This window comes from Alnus glutinosa, chromosome 7 (assembly GCF_958979055.1).
Source record: "Alnus glutinosa chromosome 7, dhAlnGlut1.1, whole genome shotgun sequence".
Classification (NCBI taxonomy): Eukaryota; Viridiplantae; Streptophyta; class Magnoliopsida; order Fagales; family Betulaceae; genus Alnus; species Alnus glutinosa.
The window spans coordinates 3,759,150-3,780,165 of record NC_084892.1 but is presented as its reverse complement, the minus strand read 5'-3'; the positions used below and the strand labels follow the sequence as shown (position 1 = coordinate 3,780,165).

The 21,016-nt window shown below is 36.8% G+C and overlaps 2 protein-coding genes and 1 long non-coding RNA gene across 4 annotated transcripts; 1 reads left to right on the top strand and 2 right to left on the bottom strand.

Moving 5' to 3' along the window:
- Positions 1-1,354: 1,354 nt before the first annotated feature.
- LOC133873996 (uncharacterized) lies at positions 1,355-4,698 on the top strand. Of its 2 annotated transcripts, none has more exons than XM_062311813.1 (2): positions 1,355-1,655; positions 2,538-4,698. In XM_062311813.1, exon 2 carries the CDS (start codon positions 2,538-2,540, stop codon positions 4,599-4,601), a length of 2,064 nt encoding a protein of 687 aa, XP_062167797.1. In that variant the 5' UTR covers positions 1,355-1,655; the 3' UTR covers positions 4,602-4,698. The 2 variants fall into 2 exon arrangements, with proteins under 2 accessions (XP_062167797.1, XP_062167798.1); XM_062311814.1 differs by lacking the exon at positions 1,355-1,655 and adding an exon at positions 1,666-1,859.
- Positions 4,699-10,251: 5,553 nt separating this feature from the next.
- On the bottom strand, positions 10,252-11,269 carry LOC133873646 (protein GL2-INTERACTING REPRESSOR 1). The gene is made up of 2 exons (XM_062311381.1): positions 10,917-11,269; positions 10,252-10,741 (listed from the first exon to the last, which is right to left on the bottom strand). The coding sequence occupies exon 2, from the start codon at positions 10,692-10,694 to the stop codon at positions 10,356-10,358; it is 339 nt and encodes a 112-aa protein (XP_062167365.1). The 5' UTR covers positions 10,695-10,741; positions 10,917-11,269; the 3' UTR covers positions 10,252-10,355.
- An 8,923-nt stretch (positions 11,270-20,192) lies between these two features.
- On the bottom strand, positions 20,193-21,016 carry LOC133872327 (uncharacterized). The gene is made up of 2 exons (XR_009901008.1): positions 20,704-21,016; positions 20,193-20,602 (listed from the first exon to the last, which is right to left on the bottom strand). It is a non-coding gene; the product is annotated as an uncharacterized LOC133872327 (long non-coding RNA).

Sequence of the window (21,016 nt, the reverse complement as noted above, 5' to 3'; positions counted from 1 at the left end):
TACCTATTTGCGTTTTGGCGTCCAATATTGAAAAGTCACATGCAACGCATGTGACCTTTTAAGGTTGCATCTCCCCATTTTGCCCCTACTCCATTCAATTTGCGTGCCTTACGCCTGAGATTGGAGACTCCGATATGAGGAGCAGGACGAGTTTGTGGTTGTTTTGAATTCAGAAAATGAAGGAACCCTAGAATTTTTCGATGCTAAAACGACAGGGGTGGATGATGGGTCGATTTCAATGGGGAAGAAGTTTTCAGAGCGTTGTTTTATGAGGAGGATATTGAGCAAGGAGCTAGGCAACTATGGTGGACCTGGTGGTGAGCACGCGTTTTTGGTGATCGTGGTTCACGCGGTTTTTTTGGAGTCCGGTTTTGTCGGATTCGATTCGGTCTCAAGCATGCGGGTCTACCGGTTTCACCTTGTAAACAAATGGCCTTCGAACGCTTTCACAGTGTCACTCTGGTATACTCTGCCCGAGCTTATAGGCAATGGCTATAGTAATTTTGGTAATGTGGTTGAAAATGTTGTTTTGAAGTTTAAGAGTTTAGGGCACTTGGTCGTGATCTATGGTTCTTTGGCTAAGGGCGGGTCGGGGTTGAATTGGGTGTGTTTGAATGAGAATCGGTTTGTGTCGGCGATCAATTTAGGTAATAGTGACTCGATTGATAGCATTAGCGAAGTACATAGGCACCTAGGAAGTGAGGTTTTTGAGTTTTGAAAGATCGTGAAGGATGGACTCGTATTTCCACTTTTGATTGATCTTTGTAAAAAGACTGGTCTCTGCCCTCCATCGTGCTTTATGCGCCTTCCCGCTGATCTTAAATTTAAGATTTTGGAATCTCTTCACGGTGTCAATCTCACAAGGGTGGAATGTGTGTGTCCGAGTTGAATTATTTGAAGACAAATAATGAGTTGTGGAAATGAAAATTTGAGGAAGAGTTTGGACGAGCGGTGGGAGCGGAGGGACGCACTTGTTATTTCTAAGGCATGCAGGTTGAATGAAGGAGGGGCAAAGTGGGGAGATGCAACCTTAAAAGGTCACGTGCGTTGCACGTGACTTCGTTTATGTCGAAAGAGATAGACAACATGAACGGAAGGTACGATTTGCCAACATTGGATAAATTGGGAGTCTATTGCCAATTTTTGAATATTAGACACCAAAAAACGCAAATGGGTGGATCATTGGCAAGGTAAAGTGTACTTCCACTTAAAAAAAAAAAAAAAAAAAAAAAAAAAAAAAAACATGACTCCGAGGAGAACCAATTGGGTAAAGCTTCAACATATCCTCCGCAGGTCGTTCCACAATCGAAGCAATGGTCAAGCCAGCCAGCGTCTGCCACGTCCCTAACTAACTTCACCTCTAAGATTACTTCATGATGTAAAGTCAGGTGCGCTCAGGCCCAGAGTCAGCTAAAATTCACAGGGCGAGCTCAGCCAATATCAATGCAAGATTGTCTCTCTATTTGTTGATACATTTTATCTTTGTGGTCCGGACACCACTGGATCATCTCTCCGCTCTTCAATCTTCATGACCAACGCCTTCGGGTCGAGTCAACAAAGAGAACTGGAGGGTCAAGAAACAGAGAGTACAGAAACGCACCGGAGTGAGACCTTAGAAGCTTGAGAACAAATCATTTGGAGAGCTCTCTAATTCGGTATTATTGCATTTCTCAAGAACCCTAATATATATTCCATGTTTTTGTGTTCCATTAGGGTTTTGGGTTAGAGCAACGAAGTTAAAATCAATGCACGGTTTGTGTTTGTTCGGTGATTGTTGGGGACCGCAAGGTTTTCGACGGAATTCCTCTGTGTGCAGCATATTTTAAATCCGTTTGGTTGCTTAGAAATCCGAGGAAACAGTGAGTATAGAAAATGGGTTTTAATTCTTTTGCTCTAATGTTTGTTGCTTAGTGACAGTAGTGACAGCTCAGTGTTTTTATTGTTTCTGTATTTTTTTTGTTCACCCTGCTCCCCCAATCTTAAATGCCTTGATTTAATTGTGCTCGGGAATCAGGTTTCGTCTTTTGTGAATTGAATTTACTTGAAGTTTTCTGGACCACTTATGCCAATACAACACAACTTTCTTGGTTTGCATTCGCATAGAAGTAAGCAACCGATTAATGTGCTTTGGTGTTTCTTGCGAACTAAGTTTTATTTGAGGTTATGGGTTCATGTTTCTTGGCAGAAAATGAAATCAACCAATAGACTATACCAGTGTTTGGTTGAGGGTGTATTATGATTGATGTTCGTGTGTTGTATGATTAAAGTTTGAGAGTAATATGAAATGAATGTAATTATGTAGGTGAATAGCTAACATGTTATTTACTTGAAACTGGTCTCTAAGAAAAGAAAAATGAAGAAGGTCACCTTCTCCTTTTGGAGGAATGTGGAGTTTGTCAGCAATCAACTATCAAGTTTCTTGTGCCATGAAGAAGTTCTATCCTTATACGAAAAACATTGTTTTTGTAAATTATTAATGGGTGAGCATGATTGGTTTCTCTTTCCTGTGGAAACGTAACTTTATTTTATTTTGGCAGATGTCTTTGTATATTGGTAATCTATCAGCTCGAACTCGAAGAGATGAACTAGAATATTTTTTCGGAAGGTTTGGGCACTGTAATGTACAGCTTAAAAAAGATGGATATGGATTCGTAGTATTTGACTACCCTCTGGATGCAGAGAAAGCTTTGAGAGCACTACAGGGCAGGAACATCTGTGGAGAGCCATTGACTCTTACATGGTCTAATAAACAGCCCCAACCTTTTCGAAAATTTGCAAGAGGTGCTAGATCCTATGAGTTGCTACGTGGAAGGAATGCTGCGAGAGGAGGAGATTATGCTAGTAGAAAAATGGGTTCAAATGGTTGGAGGGATTACAGAATGGGTATTAAACAACTAGATAGTGATGGTCAAAGGCTTGATTCTGCTGACATGCTTGATGATGAGACAGGCTACCACCAAGACAACATAAAAGATAATGTGGAGGAAGAACTTCAAGGTTTGCATGATGAAGATCGTAGTATTGTAGCCAACCTGGACAATGATAGATGGGTTGGGCGAGTTCTTGAGCGCCCATATGAAAAGGGGGTTGAAAATGGATTGGAATTTGACCGTTATGAACCTTACAAGAGTTATGATGAAAAAGGTGAAAATGAAAACCAAAGGATGGGCTATACAGGTGGTTCTCCTGCCACAAGAAGTTCTCAAGAGAATCTAGGGCGAGAGCAGATTGACACTGCAGCTCTGAACTGTTCTAATGATTCTAAACCTCGGCAAACTTGCTTCAGTTGCGGGGCTTCTGGCCACAAAATCCGTAATTGTCCTAGAAAACATGCTTCGCGGAGAAAGTCCACTAAGTCTGATCTTAAGCAGGACTATGATATTGATAAAAGTGGTAGAGGAAAAGGAGAGGTCAATAGATTTGGATCCAAATCCTGGGGAAAACTTCGGTCAAACAGGGATACCATGTCTGTAAGGCAACAGAGGGATGATAGGAGGGCATCTGGTTCTAGAAACCATCGGAGGGAGATAAATAGTATAACACAGGAAACTGATAGGGACTGGAGAAAGGACTATGGAGGAAAGAAGAGGAGGGAAATAATAACTCCTACACGAAGTACCGCAAAGAAAGCGAGGAGGTCAATTGCATCGCCAGACCATTCTGATTATACATCCAGGTCACGCACTACTTTCCAATCCTCAAAGTCTGTACCAAAGTCCAGTAGATCGAGATCCGCATTTTCCAGAGCACATTCCTTATCTTCTAATTTAAGGTCCAGTTCAAAATCACACTATTCTGGATCCAGAAGTTGTAAGTCTAGGTCAAGGTTGAGCTCACCCTCGTCTGTGTCTATGTCTGTATCACTTGGTCGGCCTTTACCATTCTCTCAAAATAAGGTGCAGTTGAATCTAAAAGGTTCTTTGTATAATGCTTCTACTCCTGAATCCAAGGGCATTCTAGTTGAACAGGTAGAGCCAGTAGACGGTGATAAAAAGTTGGAGAAGGCTAAACTTGAAAACACAATGATGGTGGTGAATAATGAATATGTACTGTCATCCTCTAAAGTGGAAGATGACATGGAAAAGGACCAGCATCTGGAGAGGGAGGACAAAGGCAACCATATTGCATCTGGGTCATTATATGAAGTAACAAATCCAAGCACGCCGCTGTCAGAGAAAGGCGCTCTTACTGGTGGGAATTCATCTCCTGAGATGTTCGGAGAGATGATGGAATTTCAAAATTCTGGCGCATTGGAGATGGAACATATGCAGGCACCAATCAAGAAACCCGATTCAGAGACACTTGTCAATTCCCAGACTGGCCATTCAACCAGCATGTCGTTAGAGGAGATGTACAAGGTTCTGAAGCATTATGGCCTTGAACTCTCAGAAGAAAATGAAGGACATCTATCTGTAGAAGCATACTTTGGTTCTGCTCGCTTATGGCCTTGGGAGATCATCTACTACAGGAGGCAGAAAAAGGGCCCTGTTTCCATTGAGAACTATGCCAGGCGGGTTGTTCAGAATGAAGAGTTTGGTATTGTCGATAAGTATATCAGAAGCAGTAGTGGATGGGGAGAAATGGATAAAGAAAACTTTTGAAAGGTTTTGTCTGTAGATGTGCTGACTTATTTTTTGTCTTCATAGACCCTGAGATCTATCGTCATTTTAATACTAGTATTTTCGGTTTCACATGCAATATATCTAGCAGATATCTCAAGTAGAAGTTTTAAACAGGTAAATTTGCAGAACATGTTCCATATGATTATAGTCATAGCGTCCTATATTGACAAGTTCAAAATTATATGAATTTGATGTAATTTTCTTCTTCAAATGATGTGTATCATGCTGGTTGTATGTTGGATTTTGAGTAGTAGTACAAAACTGTAGAGTGACAAAAAATTGGGAAATTTTTTAGTCCTGATTTTTTGAGGCTTCAAGCAAAGCTTCATAGCGGTTCATGTAAATGTTATTAGCACCCTTGTTTTTTGACTGCACACATACAATATGCATGTATTAGCAGCAGTCTCAGTCTTGTTAATGTCGTTTATGCTCTCTGCATTTGATATTTTTTCCAAAAAAAAGGTCCCAAGATATGCCTGCATTTTGGTGTACCCCGCGCCCCAAAAAAAGGATGTGTTTGGAGGTTGGATCTCATTGCATATTATTTGTTTGCTGTGCAAGAACATGTACCTTAGTGCTCGGTAGCATTTTTCATAGATTAAAACTGTTGACTTAGAACCTATTTGTGCTTTTGGAACTTCTTGGTGAAACGATATATTCATGGATGAAGGTCTTGTAGTTGCATCCATTCTGATATAGTATGTCATGATGTGCTTCTGGATGTCATGCTGCATTTGTGTCATACATTTAAAAAATATTCGCATGTTTCTCTACTATTGTGATTTACAAATTTGTAGGAAATGCTGGTTTTCCTCCTTTAATAGTAAGCAAGACTTGATTTTCTGTTTCTATAACTGGTAGAAATTATGAGGGCACATTACCCTTTAGTTTTCCCCGTTACCCTTTGTATAGAATTAAAAATATTGCCTACCCTAATGCAAGAATGGCATGAGATCCTTAGGAGTGATGCTCCTGTCACACAAATGTATTTGTGCCAACCAGCATGATATAACATCTATTATGTGTGAGATTTTGTCATAATTTACTGATGCATGAAACTCATTAGAGAGAGAGAGAGAGAGAGAGGTAGATTTTTGTCACAGTTGATTGATGAATGCACTAATTATGTATCCAAAGACAACTTGGAGTTATCATGTAGTTTGGTTTGGAGATTGATCGTACATGATAACTCCATATTTGGCATAACCTATTTCAAGTATAGCGTGTAATAGAATAGCAATTACATCACGATTAATCGGTGCATGACACTCAGCAGGGATAGGGTTTGGAGACCTTGATTTTTTTTTCAATGATAAAGCTAGTCCATCATAGATGTGTATTTTTTCTTTATTATTATTCTTATTTTCATCTAGATAGTAGGGTCTAGTTCTGAAACATGTACATAACAGAGTAGTGTGTTGTTAATTTTGAAATTAGTAAAAAGTGATAATGTGATATAAAATAAAAAGAATTTGTATAAAAAAATGAAAAAATTTTATATTATAGTGAATTTTTTTATTTGAATAATAATAAAAAATTATTGACGTGATATAAAAAGTTAAAAAAGTGAGAATATTTTGATGTTGATTAGTATTAGAAAATATGAAAAAGTAAAAAAAAAAAATACATAAACAACCCGCATTACTGTATTCTGTTCCAAGTGTTTGACAAACAAGTCCATAGATTAAAGGCTTGCATATGCTTGCCTTGTACTTTCTCATTTTTGGTAGTGATTAACATGGCTGTTGTCTTTCAACATGGACATATGGTGTCAGACACTGCAACTCCCAAATTCTAGATTTGCGTGACGTGATTGTATGTGTCTTGAAAATCTATTAGATTTGACAAGACTTTTGTCATTAAACACGGACATATGGTGCCAGATGCTGCGACTCCCAAAATCTAGATTTGGCTGACATGATTGTTTGTGTCAGAAATGTATTAGATTGAAGGTGTTTAGAATTTATGTTTGAGAATTTGCTCACATACAAAAGAATCATAGCTATAGAACAGTGTTGAAAATAATAACTTAGCTTTTCGATAACAATATGCGTAACAACCTCATGAATGTTAAAAGTGGGCACGTTTAAAGTAAAATTGAAGTGGCTTATCCTTCACGGACACATGTCTTGCCCTCAAGTGTCCGAAATTCTATTTCATTAGGAGAAGTATTATACAAATCATAATTTTTCAGACATTTATGTTGTTTAGCTTTGCATCAATGGGGACAGTTGGCATTAGCATGACTTGGGATATATTCTTTTGAGTTTTTACATTTCCTAGTAAGTGTGTCATGAGCAAATGATGCCCTTAAATATTGTTTGTTAAATTTGTGAAAGAGATTGTGTGATTGTTATCTGTGAGTTGGATAATTTTCATTGGATGCAAATGCTATGCAACTAGTACTTTTACGTACTTTTAGATTTAATTTCTCCTGTGTTGCATCTTTTGCTATTTGAATCCAAACATGCATGGTAAACATGGGTATCTGTTGGTTAGGTGCATATTGAACTTGAGTCTCTAACTTTCCACTTGGGCTGTTCTTAGGATCTCTGCTCATCATCTTCCAAAGAAGAGAGTTGATCATGTGCTTAGTAGCCTCTCATATCCGATAATTCTGGTTGGAACTCGGAAACAAGATCTTGAGCAGAAACAGTTGTAGTCTCGTCAAATGAGTAGTTTTATAATCAAAATTATGAGCTGCACTTAGATTACTTCAACTCAACCTTTCAGTCTCAATTTGCATCTTCTTCAAACCTGAAAAAAATAACTAAGCACAAATAAAGGGCGCAATAAGAAGCCTTGGTCCAGTGGATTGACAATAGAAAAAGGGTTATTAGCACTGTTGCATCTGCAGCAAGTAAGTTTTGCAAGAAAGTTGAGAAACATTTATTTATTTGTTTGAATATTCGGGGCTTTAAGATTGGAAAAATGACCAAACTGGTTTCTTTTGTTTTGCTGCTTGTGATTGACAATATTGAAGGTATAGAAGTTCTATAGTTGTTCCATAGATTAGTATTTAGCATCACATGGATGCTGAAACCTGGGGTGCAAAATCGGTGCCAACTCCTCTTGGCAGTAAATTGCTTACAAAATCTTCCTCTTCACCCCCCCCCCCCCCCCACCCCCCCAAAAAAAGGTTTTTGTTGGTATAAAATCTACCTTAGTGAAATATTGATCCCTAGAGTAGGTGCTTGGAGTCAAACGGGAGTTGTCATATACTGAAATGTCCTCACATGCAGGATTTATGTCATCTAACCTATGCAATTAATGGAGAAGCTCCCTTATAATATGCAAGTCGTTGTTTCCAGTTGCAGGTAGGCTGAAGGATGGGTTTTCATTATTTATTTATTTTTATGCAATGAGAATGCTAACAACCACCTGATAGCCTTTTTATTTTCAACCCTCAAACTTCCATCGATCTTTAGTTACAGGTCCTTTTCTTGTTGGTGTTGCTGTTGCATTGTAGTTGTTTAAGATTCCATGCTTCTGTTGGCCAGTTTAAAAGTTCAGTTCAAGGGTTCATTTAAGGTATGCCTTTTGCTCATTGCTTTAGAAGAACGTAATATTAGCTCTCACTTCTCAATTCCTTATCCTTTTAGACTTATGTCCTAATATCACGGGCTTGTTTGTAAGAGCCAACCTATAATGAAAAGTTCCTTGACCACCTGACTTTTAGCCTCAAGAGCCGAAAGTTGCTCCTAAGTTTGTTACTGCAGATGAGGACTATCATTAATGATACCCCAACGCTAAGAGCCACCCAATGGTGGTTCTCAGTTCTGGATTTGGATCCCCACAGATCACAACAAATGTGAGAAAGTCCTTATGAGGTCTACTTGCCCAAACAGGTAGGTGAGCCTATAGGAGATCTCTCACGTTTGCTGTCCAAATTATTATGGATCTCTATCACTCAACTTTTCTTATCGTCTGATCCTTTTGCTTAACTCAAGAGCGGGACATTCTCTCTCTCTCTCTCTCTCTCTCTCTCTCTCTGTGCACGCATGTGGACATTGGCTGAATTATTTTCCTTGGATCTTTGTTAGGCATGTTTCAGTGACAGACCATAGCATTTATAAAACAATCTTAGTTATCCCAGGAAAATGAAAAAGAACACACAGAGTAGGCTAAGGCCATCGTTTAGATTCCCTATGCTTTTTAATGTGAAACAAATATACTAATTGTATACAGCTGAGAGAGAGAAAGAGGTGGATGTGTTTGAGTTAAGGAAGGGACGTTGGAAAACAGAAAGTACTAAAGAGTGAAACGGTATTGAATAGGGAGAAGATGGAAGAGAGCAAGAGGCTGCCAAAATAGTGGATGCCCAACAGAAAGATAGCATTTAGTGAAAAAGGAAGAGATGATCAAAGAGAGGGAAGGAAGGTGGAATTAAATTTGTATTTATCATCTGACGTTGTATCCTCATTATTCTCAACCGCCTCAATTACTCGTGCATTTATGTGTTTTTAATGGTCTTTCAATCTAATATAGCCCGCCCCCCCCCCCCCCCCCCCCCCCCCTCCTTTTTTTTCAATGCTCGAACTGCCCAACCCAACTCTACCTAGCTACTAGCCCTTCTCTCTTCCTTAAATTAATAACCTTTGTTGCTTTCACCACTTTTTTGACACACATATTTCTGTTGTTAATGTTTTCATGTTATATAAACAAGTTGATTAGTTGCCGAGAGTGTTTAGATTGGGTACAATTTTGCCTCTTTGGCCAACACACAATGCTTCTCAAAATAAGAATGCAGTTTTAAGTAAACCCATATTTCTGTTGTGAATGTGTTTTCATGTTATATAAACATGTTGATTAGTTGCCGAGAGTGTTTATAGATTGGGTAAAATTTTGCCTCTTTGGCCAACACACAATGCTTCTCAAAATAAGAATGCAGTTTTAAGTAAAGAGTTGGATCTTTCTGATAACATTAACAAAATCGTCTCCATTTCCATTTTATTATACCGAATCGTGCATGGAAGATGTTAAACAAAGTTTCCCATCAAACTGGGTCGATGCAAAAACGTGTGCCGGCCGTGTGATATTCTCGTGGGCCGATATGGGTCATTTGATTGGGCCTACAGATGACCCCACGGGGGCAACTGCTCTTAAATATCTGGATTGGGGCCAATCATGACACGGTGGGCCCAAAGTCATCGTGTACCAGGAGGCAGGAATTCTACTGCATGTCACAGAGTTTACCCGTCTATTTTTCAGGCAAACTCCAAGTTCTTTTCACTTTTACTGCCCAGCAAGTTTTATGTAGCGTTTTGTCGATTGGATGACAATATAACGTAGCACAAAGGTAGGGGTGGGGGAAAAATGAAGGCAAAATAAAATATTACCTACTATTTTGATAAAGAAAAATTTGGGCAGTTACAGTTAAACCCGTTTACATCGATTTCTGCTAAAGAGGGAAGAAAGCTGAACCCAGAGAGATGCCCATATGTGCCCAGATTGCCCATTGTCCTATTTTCTATGATTAGCAAAGTAAGAAAGCAAAAAAAGGGTAGTGATATTCGCGCTCCACTTTTCAGCCAAAGAGCTCTCCATGTCCATCCTCCCCCCTTTTTTGTTGGCTGCTAAAAATGGAGCGCAAATAGCGCTGCCCCCGCTCCCCCCACACCCCCCCTCCCCCCCAAAAAAAAAAGAGAAACAAAAAGAAGACAAGAAAGATAAAAATAGAAAGGCTAAAAGTCCTAGTAACAACAACAGCGGAATTATAAAAAAGAGCCTACTCTAACTCTTCCTTGTCTTGGTGGCGGGACTAGTGGTGTCATGAAGAAAGTCAAGCAAAACTGTGCTCTTGCATTTGGGGCATTTGGGGTCGTCCTCTGAGAGCATCACATACATGAGGCAGCGCGGACACCCCACGAGCACCATGGATGTCACCTCGGGGCTGTTCGGGTATCGGAGAGGATCATCCTGGTTGAGCTCCGACGACACACACGAGCTTTGCGGGGATGTCGGCGACACCGTGGCCGAGCGGCTTGGCGACTCCACTCGCGGGTTAGGCCTCGGTGGTGAAAGGTTCAACTTCAATTCCAGCTTTGGGCTGCTTCCACTTCGGCGACTCATCTTTGGTGTTTATGTGTATATATATAGATATATATATCTCACCCTGCCTAAAAAATCACCAAAAAGAAACAAGCTGATTCAATAAAGAAACATCTGAAAAATCGAAAACTGAATTGTATGTAATTGTAACATACAAGGTTTTGATGTTACGAAAGCATTAAAAGAAGATTGGGGGGGGGGGGGGGGGGGGGGGTGGTTACAAAAGGAGGTCACATAGCCTACCTCAAAGGAACTTTATGCCAACCTAAGGGCTCTGCCAATTTCAGTGAAGGGAGAAGATAGATTGATATAGAGAGGAATAAGAGTGACCGGGAATTGCTGGCCGGAGGCAGGCTAGATATGAACCAGGACTAGCTCCGGCACCATCAACATGGTCTGTGTAGGTGGTATGGACCTCCAGGGCCTCCTTATATATAAGGGAAATGAAGGGTGAGAGCGATGGGTTATCTTTAAAGCTTAATTTAATTGTGGGAGGGAGGTGGAGGGTATAGGTAGAAAGAGAGAAAGAGGGGGAGAGAGAGAGAGAGAGAGTAAGAGAAGAGAGAGAAAGAGAGAGTGATGGAATTGAATTGAAGTGTTGGGTAGAAGAAGAGTGTAAATTTAGGCCAGGAAATGTATTAATGGCTGGAAAAAATCCCAAGAAGCATGCAGGAAGAGGGAAATTGCAGTAAATATTGCAATTACAAAGAGCAGAAAGGCTTTCCTTCATTCATTGCTTAGGGTAGTCGGTGTTTTAAGGCTTGTGAGAAGAGCAATAGAGAGAACAGGTAAAAACCAATGGCTTTTAAAGCTAAACCCTTATTTAAAAACCCAACCCCACCTACATATTCAATGGACGAATAGAAAATACCAACAATTTTTAATGAAACCCATGGAAATTGAAGTCTATCAGCTAAATGTACAAGTTGAATGGAAAATAAAGTCTATCACTCATTATAATACTTTTTTTTTTCTAGTTTTTTTTTATGAGAAAAAGAAAGAGAGTAAAATTAAATCTGAACCGTTGAAACTACAGCACATCTCATGCATCAAATCCCTTGAAATTACCTAGGAAAAACCAACAAAACACAATAAATAGAAACCTTCTATGTGTGTATGTTTATATATATGTTTTCAACTTCAAAAAATTGGTTAAATTTCTGAAACATCCTTTTTGGTTTTGGCTTCTCTTACTAGTTTTGAGGGAATATATCCTTAAACAGTTAAACAACATGGCTTAATGATTCTTTGGAGGGAAAGAGCGTTTTCTTTAAATTATTATTATTATTATTAATATTAGTTGGTTCTTTATCTTATATTATTATTGATCACCTCCCTCCTGTTGTCAGAATTAATTGTTTCATTGTGAATAATAAATAATTCCTATATATTTATTTGCTTTCAAATTTTTGACCTAACACAATGTATTAATTCCTATATATTCATTTACTTTTTTCCTGAGCCACTTACTGATTTATTGGTTTACTTTAATGGTTTCTTCCCTCTCACATGATATCCATTGCACAACATGGATATGGATCCATCACATTAGTCCCTCCCTTGTACTTTAACCAACTCAACTGATAGAACTTAAAATTGGAACCTGTTTTGTTCTGGTCGGACTAGGACACGCAGGCTTTCTCAGGTAGGCCTTGGGTTTCTTTTACATATTACTTCACAAATGGCTTCTTTTACCTTTTCTTCTCAAATGCTCTAGGTTAAAATCACGTGTTTTAAGAATAGATATCAGTTTAATAAACTTAATTCAAAATAATTACTTTCGATTCAATTTAAAGAAAAACTATGTTGAGTTGAAACGAGTGATTACAAATCGAGCCACATGTCGATCTTCTCCATGCGTTCCAATCAATATGTCTCCCCATAATATTTTAGTAGAATTTATTTGGATGTAAAATTAACCATATAGTAGTGGGGGCAAAGTTTTTTTCGAAATTGGGTTCGAAAAAATTTCTTTAATTTAGTCTATCAAACTGACATTTATTCTTAAAATATGTGATCTTCACGTAGATATATTTTTAATAGGATTAGCTTAGTATGTGATTTTCAAATGACATATGTCAATTTAAGAGACTAAATTTGATGACTTTCTTCCAATCCAGTTTAAAACACTCAATTTCAAGTTAAATGAATGGAAGTAATTTCATTATTAAGATTTTGTTTTGTTACATCCAACGGAGTGCATAATGCCACGTGTTGAATATGTTGTTACGTTATTTAAAAATGACATGATGTACACGGTTAGATGTAATAAAACAAAATTTTGACCATCAATTAACTCATCTCTATTTCAATTGAAATTGAGAGAATCGAATTCTCACAGCTTGAAAGAAAACTTTGTCGATACTAACGAATGTGTAGATTAAAGTCAATTAATTAACCTGTCATTTTTTACCTTAATTTTTTTTTATAAAACATAAAAAAAAAAAAAAAACTAAGAAATAATAATAATAAAAAAAACTCAATTGATTATTTTCTGCTCATACTCGTATACGCAATGAAATAATTCAAGTATTTGAGTTCACCTCCTTCAATGGTCTTGACTTGAACTATTTAAAATTGTTGTATTCAGGGTGGAACCGATATTTCTCATCAAGGGCTAAAACGTATAGAGAGAGAGAGAGAGAGAGAGAGGGGGACAAATTTTAAAACCTGGGGACATTTCCATCTTACGGCCAGACGGCAATTCGTGTTTGTGCATCGGGTTCAGGTTGTGTTGGGGTATGAGTATAAAAGTACATTATATAGCTGTATAGATCAACCTTAACTTGATCAATTGAATTAAATAGGTAAGATCTTCTCAACTCTGACTCTCTCATTTTGTGTTGGGTTCATGTCGGGTGCGCGGATGGTGTAAAAAATTGCTAGCCCTAAATGTCGCGTGTAGGATTCTAGTTGTGTTGAGATAATATTGATATAAAATTATATAGGTCAATAACTCAACCTATTTTATTAAATAAGTCGGACCCATTAATCGTAACCCGCTAATTTCGTGTCGAGAGTTCACGAGAGTAGTGTAAAAAAAAAAAAAACCATTGGCTTGGATTGGTTTGGTATTTCTGGAAACCAAATCTAGTCTAACACTCCTTGGATATCCTAATCAAAATATTTCCTTTAGTAGGCTGGAAGCCCTTTGATAATGATTTTTTTTTTATTATTATTTTTTTCTTGTTTATGCAACCATATTAACCTCTTATTATATGAAGATTTTTTTGGTTAATTAGCCTGGTAAAATCACTTTGAAACAAGCATTATTCTGGTATTAATTAAGGATAGATTTGAATTAATGAAGAACAGGTCATCTGGTTATTATAATAAATAGTAAGCTGCTTTTTAATTAATGGGTATTAAACTTGGGGCTTTTATGAGCGCCACCAAAGGCGAAAATTAGGCAGACCTCCTTCATTATTTTACTTCTTGTTTTAGTCAGGCTTGGATAAGTACGTATTTATATCGGCCATCTATACCATACAAATATGTGACGAGCTTTCATTCAAAATATTTAGATTATTGAGCCAAAAATAAGCAATAAAAAAATAGTCCCTACTTTCCAAAAAATAAAAATAAAATTAATTAGTATAGAACTCAAAACATAACAAAAGGACGAAATTATATATATATATATATATAAAGGAATTAAAGATAAAGGATAAAAAAAATCAGAAAATCTTTTGCAGGTTTTCTTGCGGCGCAATGTTTGAACATTGAAGGTAGGCAGCTCTGTGGAGGCCGTGCACATAAACACAATTAAGAGGCCTCCTGGTAAGAGGCTGGTGAGAAAAAATAACGTCTATTTATTTCAAGCCATGGTCTTAAATTTGGCTTCAAAATTGCAACTAATTTGGCTGTACTTGGAGACGGAAAGTATTAATTGGCTTGAATGTCCTGATCTTCTCAAACCTTTTTTTTTTTTTTTTTTTTTTTTTTTTTTTTTTTTTTTAAAAAAATAAAATAAATAATCTTCCTTTCACTACTTACAATATATTGGAAACTTAGACTTTATTTAACAGATAAAGTATTTCTTTAGATTAGGTTAGGTTAGATTAGGTTGGAGAAGATGAATGGATACGTATTCTTTTCATAGAATGGAAATTGACTTAAAGAAACTTCATCCGACCTAATTTGAAGAAAAGTCTTGTTCTTCTTTTAGTGTCACAACCATGGTTCCATAGAATTCTAGAGTAGGCTTAAGAGTTCAGATAAAAGATAAAAGATAAAAGGTTTGAGAGTTCAAATATAATTAATCAAGAAGAACAAGGATAGAATATGTTGGTTGCTAGCAACCTTTCCAAAAGTATAGAGACACGAGTGTTATTATTTCAAGAGTCATACTTCTCAACTCTTCCAGGATATTTCAACTAGTTGCTGTGCAAAGAAAATGTTGAAAATAATTGATTGGACCTCTTTTCTTTATGGTATCTTCGACCCTTAACCCTCAACCCTTTATATATATATATATATATATATATATGTAGTGTTGACCATGCTCTTCTGGATCTTCCAATGAGAAAACGTTTCTCAAACTTTCATGTACGATATTGTATATGAAATTGAGATCTTTAGCAATTTTGTTGTCAATTCTCCTAGTAATTCGAACAGCAAATGTGAGAAAGTTTTTATGAGATCTCGAGTAACCCACCCATCTGTTTGTGCAGATAGGCTTCATAAGATTTTTTTCACATTTACTGGCCAAATTACTATATAGTGTTGACCATGCTTTTCTGGGTCTCTCAAGGGAAAAACATGTCTCTAACTTTCTTATACAATGTAAATGAGATTGAGATTTTCAAAAATTTTGTTGTCAGACTGCTGGTAATTCGCACAGCAAATATGTGAGAGCTTCTATAAGATCTCGGGCAGCCCACTCATTTGCTTGGGCAAATGGACTCCGTAAAAACCATCTTACATTTACAGCCTGAATTACTAACAATCCGAATAACAAATCGCTAAAAGTCCGAAAGATGAATTGCCCAACAACTCTTGTACCACAATTTTAGAACTTAAAAGAGACCAACACGGGAGGCTTCCATGATTGTGTCACACTTAGCTCAGCAATAGTTTGGCACTTGTCATGCGTTACAAGTCAGTATCGTAGCAGGAATCACATTGTTTTCCTGTAAAAATCAGGCTTATGACTTTATACATAGACGGGTCCATACTCTAGGTGCTGGTCGGTTTGAGTATTGGAATTGCTTTAATTTACTCGTACACATGTTCCTTGAAATGGAGGACAAGGGACCATAGCCACCCTTTCTCCTACACAACACGAATACTGCCTCCATGATCAGGTTCAAGGAACTTGACCCAAGCTCATACACCTACAACCAGGCTATGTTTGAGCTCAACCCGAATGCATCGCTCAACCTAAAAATTTGTAGCCGAGAGAAATAAGGATCGGAATTCTCTGCAATTGTCTGTTATGCTCCTACAATCAGGTAGGCAATCTGGGCAAATGGATTAATTTCCTAGAACTTATTAATTCAAATTGATAGGTAATCCTATGTTATGACACTAAAATGGTCAAGAAAAAGCCAAAAAGGGGTGGAAACTGCGTGGGAAAGTGCCTTACAAAGAGAGGCAATTAATGGTACTGTTTTCTGAAGGCAAAATAATAATTTTTAGAAAGTCAAAGTTGGGCCTGGAAACAGAAAATTTCTCGTCATCCAATCACCATTCCTAGCAAGCAAGTAGCAACTCTTAGTTTAATGGTCCAATTAATTCTATATTTATATATAACACAATTTGGTGTATGTAGATGATAGATCACATGCCAGAGGAGTTTGGTGGTTTTTGAATGGGCAAATAAAAGATTCTTTTGTGTCATCAAATCAATGCAGTCAGACAAGTGGAAAGCCTAAAATGGTTAACCTAAAAATAAATAAAAATTGTTGGATCGGAAATCACTTGTAAAGGTTTATCATTTATGATACCAGGCTTTTTAACATGGGATAAATGTAAAATCTAACTCCTGTTCAAAAAAAGAAAAAAAAAGAAAAAAAGAAAGTAAAATCTAACTCTTGTACTTGCATATTTTTGTAATCAGCTTTTTTAAGTACAAAAATTTGCTGAAAACTCCTTTATAACGTTGAGATGTTTTGGTCACTCTTGTTTGGTCAATAGAGGTGGCTCGATCACTCACTATATATATATATATATATATATATTGTGAGTGACATGTGTCACAATATAATTAGTATTAATATAATATTTGACATTTTTTTTTTCACAAAAAAAAAAAAAAAAAAAAAATTAAACGAAAGTTGGATACACGAACCTTAATGTTTTTTGCTTTTCATATGGAGCTCTCACTCTCAGCCAATTTTTATAATACAGGGAATTAATTACAAATATGTACATTTATCTCATTTAATAAAATGGGAGGCTACTCCCTCTATCTATCCTTCGGAGTCACCAAGGAGCATCCTGTCACATGGAAGTCGATCTTGTATAAATGCACCAGGAGTAGAAAGCAAAGTTTGATGCCTCTTAGTCTTAGATCATGATTAGCATTTCTCCTGGGATGTTTATTTAATTAATCTATTTTATGAATGGTGCAACTATTCGCCAAAGATAACTTGGGCATGATCCAGCTCCTTTCTCTTTATTGAGTGTTTTTCTGTGTGTTGTTAGTTAGTAGAGAGGGTTCATGGACCAACGGATTCGATTATGTGACCTCAACTCTATTCGAGACACATTCTTGAGCCCCCGAGAGAAATTAAATGTTTAAAGGTAGTAATGACTAGAATATAGTAGATACGGCCTCTTTTAATGCTTGTGTGTCTGTTTTTCTTAATCAAATTGGATAACGGCCAGCTTATAAGGCTTTATCGAGAATGAGCCGACTAACGAGCTAAAAAGTCATGCTTTCTTAAGGGCTTATTAGATGGTAGACCAGTCATGAACTATAAGAAAAAAATCATAAGAGAAAAATCATATACAAAATTAGCTGCAAATTAAATGGCATGGCCTTCATTATATATTAATATGCAGCCTCTATAGCTGCAGTAAAAGACTCATCTCAACCCTATAAATATTCATTGTTCGTACAATGATTGATCATTACGATTCCATCTCCCTGCCTCAAGGAGGAATAAACGGATCGGATCGGATCGTAATAATTCATGTACATTGGATTCGGATGCATATTACTTACCATGCATATGCAAAAAAGAGATATATAACGTAATCTTGGGGCTAAAATTCGGTAGAAGGTGGTTGACATTTTCCAATTTATTTAAACGAAGAAAAAAAAGAAAAGAAAAGAAATTATGCATCATGGGTGAAACATGGGCATGATTGAAAGATGCCACGATTTAAGATGAAAATCATTAAAGGAAGAAGATAGCTTCCGTAAATGAATGAACTGAATTGACTTTGTAATCACTACTTTTGTTCTTGATATATATATATGGTTGAATATATAACTTATATTATATATGACAATAATTTATTTAATAATGCTATTAAATAAATCTTAGGTGTGCATTCATTATCTGTCTACAGTTATTTCTAAATTTGAGAGAATTCGGACGGGTGATTCTGAGATGTTACTTATAGGACCCACCTGACTGGTTAAGTGGTTGGACAACCCAATTTTTATCGGATCAGGATTCTTTCAAATTATTTGTCCGAATTTGAGAAAAATTGGACATGTGATTGTGAGATACCACTTATGGAACCCACTTGACCAGTATATAAAGAATAGTAGCTAAAATAGAGTTGCATTTTTTTAATAGCTACTTTGTGGGTGAGCATCTTCAGTAATAATAGCCAAAATAGCTATTAAAAAAGTACTGCTCTCTATTTTAAGTACTACTTTTTCTATATTCTCTCTAACAGATTCTCTATTTTAGTCTCTACTTGTATTTAAATATTATTTTGTGTGGGAAAAAATGTGAAAGAAATAGAGAGAGTGGGAAATGGTGAGAGAAAATGATTGAAAAAACTTTTTGTAGTGTGAATAGTGAATAAGTCAAAGAGTTTATTTATTATTCTAGCTAGAAGTAAAAAATCTATTTTACCTATTTTATTGAAGACAAAAAAAATTTATAATAGTCAAATTTAATTATTATAAATCATTCTCAGCCTTTTTGTTCACGATCCTCTCTGCCTGCAACCTTACCTAGGTTGTCTAGGATGGTGGTTGCTCTCTACTTTTGGCTCATAAATGCTGTTCAATAATCAAATTTTTTGTTTGGGAAATACGAAAATTGGGAGATAATTCAAACTGGGCTAAGATGGCAGGGTTTGCATGTCTCATGTTTTCTTCTTCACCATCGTTTTCTTTTTTTTTTTTTCTTTTTTTTTTTAATTTTTTTTTCTTCTTTAATTTTTCTAGTCTTTTGTTTATAGGTTAAATCTATTGAAAACCAACAGTTAAGATTTGTGCATAAATCCAAAACATGAGAATAAAAGTGGAATAGTAATGGAAGTAAAAGAAAGAAAAGATAGAGAATTTACGGATGGTTCGATGTTAGACACTATGTATACCATTACGAATTAGTTCTAAGGGTTACCTTATGCTCAACATAATATCACAGCCAAAGATTTTGAATTTGAACATTATCTCAGTCATTTACTCCTAATTTTAATTAAATATTTTGTGTGTTGAACATTACCAATTAAAAAGGATTTTGAGCCCACATGTGAGGAGAAGTGTTAAAATATTAATTAAATTATTAAATTTACATATTTCTATTAGTTTAAGCTTTTGGGGTAAATTGTGATTTAACACTCACAACCTCCACCACCCACGTGAGGCCGCCTCCTTCTCCATTGCTGGCCATCGCTCAATTATCCACCGGCCCCCTCCCTTGCGCATGTACCCCATGCACTGTTGTAGAGCTATTTTGGTCCACTATAAATTATAGATTAAGATCTGAACCTCAAAAATATCCGATCTTGATGGTTCTATGCCTCACTGCTTGAGATGGTGTCTCATTACTATTGTACAATTAATCTTAGTATCTCCAGCTCCCTCGTAAGCTGGTTGGTTGACGTCCACCAACCACCGTGGGCCGCTACAACCAACTTAATTCACTAGCAACATTTTCGATTATCTTCTCCACCTTTGAAAATCTCCTCTAAAGCTGTAGTTGTATAGCTAGCTATAAAGATTGAATTTTTTTTTTGGGTCTTTGTATTTTAGATTATGTAATTTTTTTTTTATTTTTCTAACTGCATAATTTGTTGTTACTCAGTTAAAAGATGAAATAAAAATTGAATAAGTAGATCAGTGCCAAAACTACATTCGTAAGAATGATATAGGAGCTGTTTGGGAACTCAAATAACAACACATATACGAGCTGTTTGGGAAACTCAATAAGCAGGTCAAGTAGGTTTAAAAAATATTCTGGTACCACAACTTTTATTATAATATTATACAAATTCATGTGGCAATTTAAATGAGCGGCATGTGATAAAATATGCATGAAAAATTAAGCAACGAAATTTGATAGACAAATTTAATTGTATAGTGACTTACTTGACATTTCATTTGAGTTTCATATTAATTATCAGATCAGTTTATAAGAAACTTATAATAATCGATGTCATACTTAGGGGTGGGTATCAGGGGAATCGAGGACGATAGGGGGTTTGCCGCCTACCGTCTCAACTTTGTCGGTGAAGTTGGTAATTTCACCGACTTCTTTCCGATATCTCATATTTCGATCGTTACCGTCGCCGGTTAACCGGTGACGGTAACGGTCGGTAATCGGTTAGAGGGAGGTTAGACATTTAGATAATGTGAAGCGGAATCTTAACCCATATACATCTAGATTAAATTAAAAGAAAGAAGAAGAATAAGAAGAAGATGGCTGGTTGATACGGTTCTCTCTTCAAATCAGGCCTCAAGTAGTTGATCCACCTCAATCTGCCGCTCTTCCCAGTTTTCCCACACCTTTGCAGACCTGCCAATTCATCATATGGAGATGGACCATTAGAATTTCACCATTTCTTCTGAACAATGCAGAAAGACTTGTTAGTTTAAGGGACAAGAAAACAAAATTACCAGCTTGCTTAGGTACAGAGCTCCAACACCCGTAACCATATTTAGTAATATGCCTGAGAAGCTTCTCATCCTCCTCAGGTGACCACAGGCCTTTGAGCCTTTCCTTAGCTTCATTGTAGCAGAAGATGAAAGATGCATCGAAATTGGAAAGTGGCAAGTTGGCTACAGGGAGGTGGGTTTCAAGTTGCTCATGTCCTTAATTGACCGAATGGCTGGTTCTCAATTTCTCAACTAGGTTTGGCTTGACACGTGGCTCGAGTTCTTATCTGGAAGTCTCTAATGATAAGTTTACCCCAATGAATATATAAAAGTC